The sequence below is a fragment of the Silene latifolia genome, chromosome 9 (genome assembly GCF_048544455.1).
Source record: "Silene latifolia isolate original U9 population chromosome 9, ASM4854445v1, whole genome shotgun sequence".
NCBI lineage: Eukaryota > Viridiplantae > Streptophyta > Magnoliopsida > Caryophyllales > Caryophyllaceae > Silene > Silene latifolia.
The window spans coordinates 4,277,215-4,290,023 of NC_133534.1; the positions used below are offsets into that span (position 1 = coordinate 4,277,215).

At 38.6% G+C, this 12,809-nt stretch overlaps 3 protein-coding genes across 9 annotated transcripts; all 3 read right to left on the minus strand.

Moving 5' to 3' along the window:
• Window positions 1–23: 23 nt before the first annotated feature.
• On the minus strand, window positions 24–1,255 carry LOC141598795 (uncharacterized). 2 transcript variants are annotated; one of them, XM_074418572.1, is made up of 5 exons: window positions 825–1,255; window positions 641–730; window positions 456–552; window positions 219–372; window positions 24–113 (listed from the first exon to the last, which is right to left on the minus strand). In XM_074418572.1, exons 1-4 carry the CDS (start codon window positions 1,039–1,041, stop codon window positions 234–236), a joined length of 543 nt encoding a protein of 180 aa, XP_074274673.1. In that variant the 5' UTR covers window positions 1,042–1,255; the 3' UTR covers window positions 24–113; window positions 219–233. The 2 variants fall into 2 exon arrangements, with proteins under 2 accessions (XP_074274673.1, XP_074274672.1); XM_074418571.1 differs by having other exon boundaries at window positions 24–372.
• Window positions 1,256–1,671: 416 nt separating this feature from the next.
• Window positions 1,672–7,977, minus strand: LOC141598776 (putative pre-mRNA-splicing factor ATP-dependent RNA helicase DEAH2). 6 transcript variants are annotated; one of them, XM_074418545.1, is made up of 8 exons: window positions 7,326–7,977; window positions 5,723–5,925; window positions 4,547–5,631; window positions 3,133–3,381; window positions 2,622–2,866; window positions 2,363–2,481; window positions 2,046–2,270; window positions 1,672–1,970 (listed from the first exon to the last, which is right to left on the minus strand). In XM_074418545.1, the coding sequence occupies exons 1-4, from the start codon at window positions 7,638–7,640 to the stop codon at window positions 3,302–3,304; spliced, it is 1,683 nt and encodes a 560-aa protein (XP_074274646.1). In that variant the 5' UTR covers window positions 7,641–7,977; the 3' UTR covers window positions 1,672–1,970; window positions 2,046–2,270; window positions 2,363–2,481; window positions 2,622–2,866; window positions 3,133–3,301. The 6 variants fall into 6 exon arrangements, with proteins under 6 accessions (XP_074274646.1, XP_074274647.1, XP_074274643.1 ...); XM_074418546.1 differs by having other exon boundaries at window positions 3,133–3,373; window positions 7,326–7,967; XM_074418542.1 differs by having other exon boundaries at window positions 3,133–3,282; window positions 7,326–7,870.
• Window positions 7,978–8,237: 260 nt separating this feature from the next.
• Window positions 8,238–12,719, minus strand: LOC141598779 (uncharacterized). Its single transcript, XM_074418548.1, has 5 exons — window positions 12,442–12,719; window positions 12,204–12,342; window positions 9,818–9,942; window positions 9,587–9,733; window positions 8,238–8,537 (listed from the first exon to the last, which is right to left on the minus strand). The coding sequence occupies exons 1-5, from the start codon at window positions 12,622–12,624 to the stop codon at window positions 8,403–8,405; spliced, it is 729 nt and encodes a 242-aa protein (XP_074274649.1). The 5' UTR covers window positions 12,625–12,719; the 3' UTR covers window positions 8,238–8,402.
• Window positions 12,720–12,809: the final 90 nt, after the last annotated feature.

The following is a 12,809-nucleotide window of genomic DNA, read 5'->3' on the forward strand; positions in this document are numbered from 1 at the left end:
GATTTGTGTATGCAAAGGTCATGTACCGGAGAAAGAAGACATTTTAATCAATGCTTATAATAAAACCGTTTCATACAAGAATTTACAAAATGGGAATCGCTTCAAGCGACTAAGGGCACATAATGCCGATAACACTGCTACCTTCTAGGTAAAAATCTAATAAACCCTTAAGATTAGGTACAAGCTTGAATGTTATGATTCATGAAGACAATATAAATGGGAAACTGAGGGCACTACTCGACACCGGCCTTCTTCTTTAACATCGCAATGAAGGCATCTCTTTCACCAGGCGTCATTCCTGTGGTTGAGCAATCCCCTACGCCCCATTCCGCCCCTCTTAAGCAGTACTTGTCCATTATTTCTTGCTTGTTCCTGTCATTAATAATAACATTACTAATTTATCAGTTGATCACCAAAGTTAAACGAGGACAATAAATATGAGACGGAAGAAGTACTTCTCTTTGTTAAGTTTAGAGCGCTCGAGTAGCTCTTTGATGATAGGGGATGATTTGATTCTCTCATCATTATCAGTATACTTCTTTTGGTAATCGTCTGCAGGAATCGGAGGGAGTTACAGATTAATTAATCAAAGGTAAATAAATGATTAGAACGGAGGGAGGAAGATGGTACGTAAAATTACCATTGTAACGATTAAGGAAATCAACAGTAGGTAGTTTAGGACCAGGAACTGATTCTATCCCAGGAAGCCCTGACAAAAACCCTGCTTGTGCTGCACATTTTGCAGTCGACAAGAATCATCATTTGAAACCGTCAGATGACAATATCGAGTAAATACTGAATACCGTGACATTAAGAAAGCTTACCTGGGTTAGACCAGAAGATTACTGAAGAAACAGCTAAAGGTACACAAAAGTTTTGCAAAATTTTCAGAGGTAGTTTAGCAGAAGATGAAGAATGTTTTTCGACACGATTAGCATTTATTTGTTGATAATTATGATTAGAGATACAAATCTTAGATGGGAATTTCTTAGTGTTTTGAGGAGAAGGGCCCAAGAACCATGATTGTAGTGATGAAACCATTGGTGCCCAAATCCTTGCTCTTTTTTCCCCTTTGTGTTGTCCTCTTTAACTAACTCATGGGTATAGGATAAGGAGGGCAATCTAATAAATGGCTGATATTAATTTGGGTTGCTTATGCCCTTTTCCTTGAGATTATTTTTTCCAAGGTTTGCATGGAGTATACCTCGAACACATGGTGTTAAGTAGATTATTTGCAAAAATAGATTTCGATCATGTCACAACGCAAGTATATAGGTTTTCACTAGTGAAATAGCGATATAGGTGTAAATGTCAGCTAGTTTAGCTTGTTAAGCATAAATATGTTAGAAAATCCCTTATTAACATATGCCCTTAGGGCACATGTTAGAAAATCCATTTAGTTTAGTTTGTAAAACATGAAAGGTGATACTCGTGATTTGGGTTTGAATCCCAAAAGAAAAATCGTTTTTTTACTATATTTTTTTGGGTGTAAAAGAAGCCCACAAGGGCGATTCTGATGCTGACATTCAAGCCCAAGTCATGAGTATCACCTCTTATGAGTTACCAATTTTAATTCTGAGTTTTTTCTATATGATATTATGTATTAAATCAACACATTTTTACGGTTCAACAGAAACCGGTTAACATCAAAATTTGGCACAGCAAAAAAACTTGGGAGGAAGTCATGGACAAGATAACAAATCCTTAAACATCATTTACAGTTCCAACAGTTGGTAGGTTCAACAAGATGTGACTATGAAAGTTAGTTTAGACTGGCAACCTATGTGCGCGAATTTTAGGGAGTTTTCGACATAGCAAACCATTAACCATCTGGTTTAACCTTCCATCATTGCCTTGGCAGCATCTATAAGTGCATCTCTAAAACTAGCTGGCGCTCGGCCTAGCACTGTATACCCTTCTTTGTCTTCAATATCCACATCGGCTCCATGTCGTATCAAAAGAAACGCCACCTGTCAACGCTTGAATTCATTAATAAAAAAAATTACAAGTCTTTAGAGTCTAAACCTAAGGCCTAAAAATATCACCTCATCCAAGAATAAAATCCTCTTACACTCCTGGAGTAAATTGTTCTCATTAGGACAATTCATCACGATCACCGGAGTTATACAGTTTAAACATCATCCTAGCTCTTGTTCTTGCTCTCTTCCCTATCTTTCTCACGCTTTTTGTACAGCTTCTCAAGTACCCGTTTCGCCTCACAGTTAGGGAAGTTTATCAGATCGTAATAATGTGGTGCTATATCAACAAGCCTGCTCCAGATAAACCAACCAAATTATCACATTAACAGATTGTTCCTTCCATTGATTCAGATTTCAGAGCACATGGGGATAAGAAAACTTACCATTCTCCCCGAATATCAGTAACTGTACGGATGAAATTCCGACTGGTCAATACATATTCGTTGTATATCACCCACTCTGGCTTATGGTCCAAGCAATTTGAAGGGTGCAAGTGAACGACCTTGAAACAGTTAAACACCAGATGGTCAACAACTGAATCATTCGAGAAAAAATAATCTAGGAAAAGATTTCAAACACAAAAAAAAAAAAAAAAGAAAAGAAAAGAAAAAACAAATTTAACTATGTCAGAATCTAACTCACTTGGTTATCTTTCACGGTCAGGTAGTGTCCTGTTCTTTCCAGGTGAGCAACTTGCATGAAGTATCCTGCTAGCATCGCTTTCCTTATGTTGGGATAGTAATCTCTGCTGCTGAAGTCGTTGCTGCAGCACTTGAGATTGCATCTACGCATAATGTCCGCTAACTGCCTCCTCACATTTTCAGCCGACTTCATAGCCCTGAAGTTGATAAAATTCTCGTAACACCAGTTTGAGACCGAGTCCTCCTCTGTCATGTCATTGAGTGAAAAATAAGAGAGTAATAATTATGATCAGTAAAAAAACACCCTCGGGCAAATCCCAGAATGGACAAGACCGTACCATGGTCGAATGTGGGGAGCTTATAGAGACTTTGGTTGAGTTTTCAATTTACAACTCTAAAAGCTCACCCCAGATCCATAGCACAATTTTGCCCGCATTTTTTGCAATAAAACAATGTTATCTAAGTTTTCGGAATAAAAGGAAACAAACAGAAAAGGGGTAAAAGTGACTTACTTTTCTCTTTGAAGGCTGACTTACTTTTCTCTTCGAAGGCGTGATATACGTTCAACAGAGTGAGGTGATCCCCGTCAATGTGTCCAAACCTAGCTTTTGCTTCATCTGCAGCTTTCTGGGCCTCCCGAGGCCTCACAAAACAATTGGGTACTAAATAAAGTAATTGTTATCACAGACGAGGCCCACGGAGGTCAGCAGATGCATAGAGGCGAGACGATACCATTTGCTTGATGAGAAAATACTGAAAAACTGGAACTATCTTCATCAGCACTTACTTAGAAACACTATGGTACATGCCAACCAAGGGCATGAAACCCAGGCTAAATAGTTACTGATGGTGACCTATACAGACTTAAAGACACAATGCACATGATTTCAACGGGGATGGCAGTGGGTCGGGGACCCGACCCAGACCCTGAGAGTCGGACCCTAATGGGTCGGGTATGGGTCTCATTTTTTCAGACCCAATGGGTATGGGTCGGGTATGAGTCTTAAGAAAATATTTCGGGTCCGGGTACGGGTCTAAGTTATAAGACCCATACCCGACCCTTAAACCCTTTATTAAAAAAAAAAAAAAAAAAAAAATCAAAATCACAACTTTTCTGAATTCATACGAAAACCACCACCTCTCTAATAGGCGGCGACCGACAACCACCATTAACGGCAGCCAGCGACGGTCAGATGGAGACGGCTATCAAGTACGGTATTGATTTTTGGGTTCCAAGTTTGATTATTTCACATGTATTTGGATGTAAAATTAATTTAGGTCTTCTTTGTCTTTCTTAATGTCTTTGGTATGTATATTAAATTTGGTAGTGTACAATAGAGATTAATAAACTCATAATGTTAAAATAGTATGAATTTTTTTTTAATATTATAGACCAATAACTGTTAATCCTGTTACTAAAGTGGCTGAAACTCAGACCCGCGGGTAGACCAGACCCTACCCTTACCCATAGGGTCCGGGTATGGGTCCTCAAATTTTAGACCCTTGCGGGTCTGGGTCGGGTACGGGTCAAAAGGGAAAATCTCGGGTCCGGATCCGGGTCTAGGCGGACCCTACCCAGACCCTACCCATTGCCATCCCTATAATCAACCAGATGCAACGACAAACTTGGCAATACTGCGCAAGTGTAACAACGTATACCCTATGCCTATATAGGTTGTGTAATAAGACGTTGCGTGGGCATACTTTCAGACTCAAACTTCGCAAAACATGCAAATACCTCTGTATAACAGATATAGACTCCATACTTTTGAATTTAAAAACAGGGAAAAGAATGTGGGGCATAAGACATGTATGTATGAATACTTCCAAGGACATTCCTTTGTCCCTTGCAAACTAAAGCAAATACTCAATAAAGCACATATGAGACTCCATGATTTTGAAATTTACAATAACAAATAAGGTTACCTGAAAGCATTGCTGAAATCTTCAGAATTTCATTGGAACAGTTAAACTCAGGACTGACAACAAGCATCTTCGCCATCTGAGGGTCCAGTGGAAATTCACTCATGATTGTGCCAAGCTTGGTCAAATTACCTTCATCATCCAATGCCCCGAGGTAATTCAGGACCTCCAATGCTCGCATCAGTGTCTCAGGGGCAGGAGGATCCATGAAATCAAAATGCACCAAATCATCAATTCCCAATTTCTTCAATGTAAGCACCGTATTTGCAAGATTAGACCGTAATATCTCAGGATAAGTCTGAGGCTGGAGGTCATTATGGAAACTTTTCTCTGTGTACAACCTGAAGCATTTTCCTGGTTGAGTTCTTCCAGCACGGCCAGCTCTTTGATGTGCACTAGCCTTTGATATGGGAGAGACCAACAACGACTCCACACGAACTCTAGGATTATACACTTTTTGTTTAGCAAACCCAGGGTCAATGACGTAAACTATACCATCGATGGTCAAAGATGTTTCTGCGATGTTAGTAGACACCACAATTTTCCTTCCAGCGGGACCTCCCTCTTTTACAGGTGGTGGAGCAGCTTCAAATATCTTCTGCTGCATTGCAGGAGGGAGAGTAGAGTACAACGGGACTACTTTTACAGGACCGACTTGATCGCCTAGGTTGGCAACTTCTTTATTGATTTTACGACACGCATCCTCTATCTCTTCCTCTCCGGTAAGGAAGACAAGAATGTCGCCAACAGGTTCACACATGTGTATCTGTACAACCGTCCGGATAGCTGCTTCTAAGTAATCTCTTTCAGGCTCTTGGGTGTAAAATATCTCCACAGGATGGAGCCTGCCAGGAACTTTCATAAGAGGTGCATCACTAAAATATCCTTGAAACTTCTCGGCTTCAAGAGTAGCACTCATAACTACCAACTTCAAGTCGGGTCTGTTTTTCAAAACTTCCTTCAAAAGTCCAAAGAGCACATCTGTAGCCAAAGTTCTCTCGTGCGCTTCATCGAGGACTATAACTTTGTATCTCTCGAGGAGTGGATCTGTCATTGCTTCTCTCAGAAGCATACCATCTGTCAAATACCTACAAACACATAGGTAACAAAGAATCTTATGGAAATGCTACAACACACGAATACAAACATATAATTTGCGAAAAAGAGAGGCATACATACTTCAAAACTGTTTTTGCACTGCTGCAGTCCTCGAACCGGATGCTATAACCAACTTCTTCTCCCAGAGTTACGTCCATTTCCTCTGCAACCCTACGGGAGACGGACATTGCCGCAACTCTACGAGGCTGCGTACAAGCGACCATCATCTTTCTTCGTTTATCAGCAGTTTCTAACTCAACTGCTTCCAAAACGAATTGAGGAATCTGCAACCAAAGCCGTAATTGTAAATAGGGGTAATGGATATGAACACAATCCCCGCAAAAGATCACTATTCACTAGAGGAGAAAGCTAAAGTGTATCCCTAAACTCTCAAGGCCAAAGTAAACACCTTTAACAGTTGAATGGCAAGTAATCAGGCAACTAAACTCCTACTTGTTAATTCAAAAAAGGGAGAACTTTATCTGCACTTAACAAGGACATCAAGAGCACCACAAGAGTATTCACAGATCTATCCCTTCAAACATTATGTTCTAAACTCCAAAGTTAACACCTTTAGCAGTTGTAATTGTAGAAATAAGGCAACCAAACTCATGATTTCAAATACAAACAAAAGGACAAGTTCCTGAGTGAGCGCATTTGAGTTTGTAGAGAACTATAGGCAAAAAGAGGTCCAACATCTATCTAACTCAGATTTGATAATAGAGCAAAGGCATATGTCTTAGGGTATCAATTAAACTAAACTGAACATTAACCAAACATCACAATCATTGCAGCTGAAAAAGATTATAATTTGTCCTCCAATACCATTGTGAATGAGCTTGCTCAATACTCCCTCCATTCAACTCCACAAGGCCCTTTTCTTTTTTCACGTTTGTCAACGCGTGTTTTACGTGGTAAATATCGTTAGCTACGTATTTGCAAAAATTATAAAACTTGGATATTTTTAATGTACTCGTAAAGACGAATCAAACAAGATCCCACATGAATATATTTTCACTTACGTATTGAGAGAAAATTGATAGTGAATGCTCACTTGTGAATAGTGTGTAAAATAGAAAAGGGCCCTGTGGAGTTGAATGGAGGGAGTATGAATTTCTTATTGCCAATTACTCCCTCCATACCACACCAATGGTAACATGGTAAAAAATGAGATATTTAAGAAAAGAGGGTAAAAGTAGGGGCAAAGATGGAAAGTAAAGTGAATATAAGGGATTAAATTATTGGGTTGGTGAGTGGACCACAAGTGGTCATTGTGTAAATCTAAGGAGAATATAAGAGTATTATTGTAAAAAAATAGCCCATTTATAGTATGTTACCATTTGTGTGGTACGGCCGTATTAGGCAAGTGTAATCATTGGTCTGGTACAGAGGGAGTAATATACATAGAAGTAATAGTGGTGGTCTACAAACAATATCAACCCTCCGTAGTCCGTATCATTCATTTGTTTACCCTTTTTATTCTACGGGACAAAGGGAGTAGAAACTAACATTTAAATACTCCTGAGTATGATTATCGCGGCTTCCAGCTAGTATTCCGAGTACTAATCATTAAAATTACAAAGAACGCGAGTATTTTAATCAAAGGTAAATGGGGACGGGGGAGTAGACAATAATAATAATAAAAGACGATTAATTCAAAAAAAAGAAGAAAATATAAAGTGACCTGAGTAGTTTTACCACTACCGGTTTCACCGACAAGGATAATAGTCTGATTATTATTATTGTTCAAGACATCAAGGAAATCCTTTTTCTGCTGCCAAACCGGTAACGATTTACGCTTTTCAAGAATCTCGAAGAATCTAGCAGAATAAGGACGAAGATTCCAGGGATTAACGGAGGGATTAAGATTAGCGGCGGCGGCGGCGGCGGCGTTGAACATGGTGCCGTTACATTTAAGAAGCTTGTTGTTGTTAACAGGGATAGCGCTCTCATCAACAACGTCGAATAAACTAACCTTCCTCTTTCTCTCAGTCCCCATTATTGATTGATTTGATAGTTACCCTAATTTATCGCTAATTAACAAAACCAAACCCTAGGAGAGAGAAACAATAGAATATGCCTTGAGGCTTTAAGTAGTACACTCTTCTTCTCGCTTTGGTAACTCTACACAAAAAGTGTGCAAAATTTTCAGAGGTAGTTTAGCAGAAGATGAAGAATGTTTTTCGACACGATTAGCATTTATTTGTTGATAATTATGATTAGAGATACAAATCTTAGATGGAAATTTCTTAGTGAAAGTAGGAAATGTGAGGAAGTTTTGAGGAGAAGCAGCGCGCGTCTTGCTTCAGACGGCTGTTTCCCGTCTGAAATAAGACGGGCAATATGTTGTCATTTTACAATAAAATAATGTTATTTTCTGATAACCATGTTACCATTATTTTTCACATCATTTTTAGGGTAAACAGTGACGCCTCTAGTCATAACATTTTGTGGATTAAATGGTTACATTTTCTTAAAAAATGGCAACATTTTATCCGTCTTATTTCAGACAGGAAAACAGCCCGTCTGAAATAAGAATTTGCGAAACTTGACACATTAATCAATTCATCAAAGGCTCAAAAGTCAGCAAAAAAACTTGGGAGGAAGCCATGGACAAGATAACAAATCCTTAAACGTCATTTACAGTTCCAACAGTTGGTAGGTTCAACAAGATGTGACTATGAAAGTTAGTTATAGACTGGCAACCTCTGTGCGCGAATTTTAGGGAGTTTTCGACATAGCAAACCATTAACCATCTGGTTTAACCTTCCATCATTGCCTTGGCAGCATCTATAAGTGCATCTCTAAAACTAGCTGGCGCTCGACCTAGCACTGTATACCCTTCTTTGTCTTCAATATCCACATCAGCTCCATGTCGTATCAAAAGAAATGCCACCTGCCAACGCTTGAATTCATTAATAAAAAATAACGTAATTTATTTTCGCAGTACGTTTTTTTACTCAATTTAGTACATTTCACACAAAATTTTCCATTTGCATACCCTTTGCTAAAAGAACTCACCAAGCCAATTCTCCATATTTCTAACAATTAAACATCTTAATTCAGTTATTATTCTTCAACTATATACCGTAATTGAATGTAAAATTAACTAGATTTGTTCAACTATACCCTATTTTAATGTAAAATCAACTAAATCAATTATAAACCCTGATTTCTTCAATAATTAGGGGAAGATAATTGAATATAAACTCAACAAAATTTCTTCAACTACTCTAATTAAATGTTTAAATTAACTAAATCAATTCTATAACCCTAATCTGAATTCTAAAAACAAAAACAAGAATTATTAGAATAAGGAAAAGAGCTAGGTGCATTCAAGCGCAGACAAACTTTTCAGAATTCGCCGTCATCGACTTGGACATATAATATTGCTTCTAACAATTCATTTTCAAAGGGCAATGGTTTCGGACTTTCGGCAATGGAATTTAGGAAAGGGGCATGAATTCATGATGGTGGACTGGTGGAAGGGACACTCTAGGGGCGGACGGTGGGTGTTCGGGGCGGTTGTAGTAGCTAGAATTGGAAGGAGAGGAGGTGGTGCCATGGTGGTATTACGTTTTGAGTTTTCTTTTCTCTTTTTCTTCAATTCAGTACAATAAAGGAGATAAATGAGAAGGGTAAAATGGTCAAAAGCATACTGTATTGAGTAAAAAGTGTACTGTGAAAATCACCACCCAAAAATAATTAGCAAGCCTTTAAACTCTAAACCTAAGGCCTAAAAATATCACCTCGTCCAAGAATAAAATCCTCTTACATCACGGAGTAAATTGTTCTCATTAGGACAATTCATGATGATCACCGGAGTTATATGTAATGCTTAAGACTTGACTCCTTTGTGGCCTTCATTTGACCAAGGTAGACCCTTAAGGGAGCGATGACCCGTAAGAATATATAGCACAAAAGGGCGTCACCATTTATAATTACCTCTTTGTTCTCACATATGACTGCATTCATAAGAGGAGTTTGATCACTTCTATCAAGAGCATCAATTTCAGCACCCTCCTCAATGAGCAGTTCACATAATTCCGCGTTACCGGTGCTAGCTGCTCGATGTAATGGTGTGCACCCAACCTGAAACCAAAAGTTGAAAATTAAGTACAATTAAGTGATGTTTGGTCGTTAATGCTTCCGTAATATCTGAAGTCACTCATGAACCTTGTCCTTGGCATTGATCTTTGCACCGTGGGAGAGCAACATTTCAGCAACTTTCACCCATCCTTTGCTAGCAGCATAGTGAAGCGGAGTTCGACCACCATCATTGTTCATGTTCACATCAGCTCCTGTTAGAAAATGTAAATTAATAATGTTAATAAACGAGTAATTGCACCTATGTTATTCAGCTTGGCTGCAAGTGACGAACACGACATGGTAGCGGATTATTAAACTGGCTATTTAGTGACATGACATACTGTCAACACGGCTATTTTGTAAAATGTGGAAGTTCCAAACTTTTGGACTCAAGTCAAGTGTTGTGTGTCATGGAGGAAGGTTGCAGTATACACAACATCAAACCAAAGGGAAGTAATTTCACTTTGCAAAAGACTAGGGCTATAGTAAGTTCAAGAGAAAGACCAACAGAAAGGCACAAGGCACGGACCAAGAAGTTATAATAATTAATAAGATACCCTTTTGGAGGATACACTAGGACTCGCTCAGACTTACAGAATAACATGCCGGCACTTTGTGCCTTAACATCTACACAGCCAATCTGACTTTGGATTCTGAAGCATTCAGCTTTATACTTCAGCAATATACTTATGTTTAGAAGGCCCAAAGACATGGAGTCAAATGAATGTCATGTTAACCTTATACCAATACTCCTTAAATTTGAGTAAAATCAGTCTTTTAAAATGGCTAGCCACTTCGCTAAAAATGTGAAGTAATAATGTTAATGAATGAGTAATTGTGCCTTCATTATTCAGATTGGCTGCAAGTGCCGAGCAGCGAACACGACACAGTGGTGGAGTGTTAGACTTGTCTATTTAGTGACATGACGCATTGTCAACTGTCAAACACGGCTATTTTATAGAATGTGAAAAAAGTTGCATACTTTTGGACACACGTCAAGTGTTGTGTCATTGAGGCAGGTTGCAGCATACACGATACGCAACCAAAGTTAAGTAATTTCACTTTGCAAAAGACTCAAGGCTATCTATCTAGCGAACTTTGCAAAAGATTAGGGCTATAGTAACTTCAAGAGAACAGCCAACAGAAAGACCCCATGGCACGAAACAAGAAGCTATAATAACTAATAAGATACCCTTTTGGAGGACACACTGGCTCGCTCAAACTTATAGAATAACATGCCAGCATTTTGTGCTGAAAACTGTTCTAAGCACGAGCAGGTCAAAACACGCTTTTTACATTGGAAAGCTGAAAATTGAGAAACGCTCTATGGTAATGAAAAACTTAGAATATCCACACTTGTCACTTTGCAGGATATGATTTTTCACATCCACTAAGCCATTTAAATAAAAAAATCCTAGGGAGGACTACCTCAAAATAATTTGGACAAACCAAGCTACAAATGACTACACAGAACAAGTACCAACTTTCCATCGACTAAGGATCAGTTTACCACAACTTTGTAAATAGAATCACAACCCTCAAGTCTTACAGTGTATTATCGTCTTAAAGCCACGCCCATGTTCATCTGGACTGAAACTACCTAAACTGAATCGTATTGAGCTTAGGAGCTAGGACTTTACCTGACAGTAGAAATGAATTGGACCGAACCTAACAGAACCTAACCTATAAGACTTAACCTGACCTGACCTGAAGTGAACTGAAATTAAGTTGAAAAGAACATGGCATAACCAGGCTCCCATCAAAGCATATACTTTTCAGGAATTCTCTATGCTCTTATATAATAAAATGAATGCTATTATTTACCGATAAACTTAGCAAAGAGGCTCAGCATTTTAGAAGACTGATTTGACTCAATAAGGTTGACATGACATTCACTTGACTCCATGTCTTTGGGCCGTCTATATTCTAAACATAAGTATATTGCTGAAGTAAACAGCTGAATTCTTCAAATTCCACAGTCTGAATTCGTAAATCTTGCATATTAGGCAAATTATCTCTTAAAAGATGGCAATGATTTCCAATCACAGTGCACCTATTCTATGCCCAACACAGCAACCAGACACTCGATCATTCTAGTAATCAATATCCTAAACTCATATCTCAATTCTGTACAAACTACAAGGTTAATTGGCAGAGTGACGGGTGCCAGCAAGGACTGTCACCCCTATAAACATTAAAAACCTTATGAATTCCAAAAATTCTCGATTTTTCCCATGTTACTCATCACATTACTAATTCGCCCCCTAAAATTTCAATCAATGCTTTAGGCCTTTAGCCCCCAAAACTACGAATCCCGTCTCATCAATCCATTACTGATTACAACAATGCTAACATCAGAATTCCAAAAAGCCCAAAACTTTATACACAACATATTGAACCAGGGGATTAGGGTTTATCACAACAATTCAAACCAGAATTCGAAACCGAATCAAAACACAAAACAATTACTAACCATTAATGAGCAAAGATTGAACAACATCAAGATTGCCAATACTAGCAGCAGAATGAAGTGGGGCCCAACCCTCTTCATCTTTACTATTAATCATCATCTTCCCTGCTAAACCATCAACTTCTGCTAACTTTTTCACGACCTAAAAATACCCAACACAAAATTCAAAACCCTAAATCAAAATTTAACACCAAATCCAGAAAATAATTGAATCAAAAGTTTGAAATTGGGGGAGAAATACCTCAGGATGAGATGAAGAGACAGCAACATGAAGAAGAGAACGACCATCTTCGTTGCGAAGAGAGAAAAAGTTGGAGAGTTTGGATGAAGGGAGAGAGTTGAAGAGTGAAGAATCACCAGATTCAGCAGCTTTGAAGAGTTCTTCTTCTTTGATTTCTAGTTCTGTATCTGTTTCCATCTCCATTGTTGTGTGTGTTTTGCTTTTTTTGGAGGTTCGATGGAGAAGGAGAGAGTTAAGAGTGAAATACGGTGCACAATCAGAGAGCTGACCCGATTTAATAAGGCTAAAGTTCGGATTTAAGGTGGGCTTGAAAACATGACCCAAATATGAGGTGACCTGTTATGACCCAAACCATTATCGACTTGATG

Excerpts from the sequence above, each read along its gene's own strand:
- LOC141598795 (XM_074418572.1), bottom strand. The coding sequence starts at position 1,041 with ATGGTTTCATCACTACAATCATGGTTCTTGGGCCCTTCTCCTCAAAAC. Across the intron at positions 553-640 it reads TTTCCTTAATCGTTACAATG|ACGATTACCAAAAGAAGTAT; the intron begins GTAATTTTACGT and ends CGATTCCTGCAG. Across the intron at positions 373-455 it reads TCTAAACTTAACAAAGAGAA|GAACAAGCAAGAAATAATGG; the intron begins GTACTTCTTCCG and ends TATTAATGACAG.
- LOC141598779 (XM_074418548.1), bottom strand. The coding sequence starts at position 12,624 with ATGGAGATGGAAACAGATACAGAACTAGAAATCAAAGAAGAAGAACTC. Across the intron at positions 12,343-12,441 it reads TCTCTTCATCTCATCCTGAG|GTCGTGAAAAAGTTAGCAGA; the intron begins GTATTTCTCCCC and ends GGGTATTTTTAG. Across the intron at positions 9,943-12,203 it reads TCAATCTTTGCTCATTAATG|GAGCTGATGTGAACATGAAC; the intron begins GTTAGTAATTGT and ends ATTTTCTAACAG.
- LOC141598776 (XM_074418542.1), bottom strand. The coding sequence starts at position 7,640 with ATGGGGACTGAGAGAAAGAGGAAGGTTAGTTTATTCGACGTTGTTGAT. Across the intron at positions 5,632-5,722 it reads AGTGCAAAAACAGTTTTGAA|GTATTTGACAGATGGTATGC; the intron begins GTATGTATGCCT and ends ATGTGTTTGTAG. Across the intron at positions 3,283-4,546 it reads GATTTCAGCAATGCTTTCAG|TACCCAATTGTTTTGTGAGG; the intron begins GTAACCTTATTT and ends TACTTTATTTAG.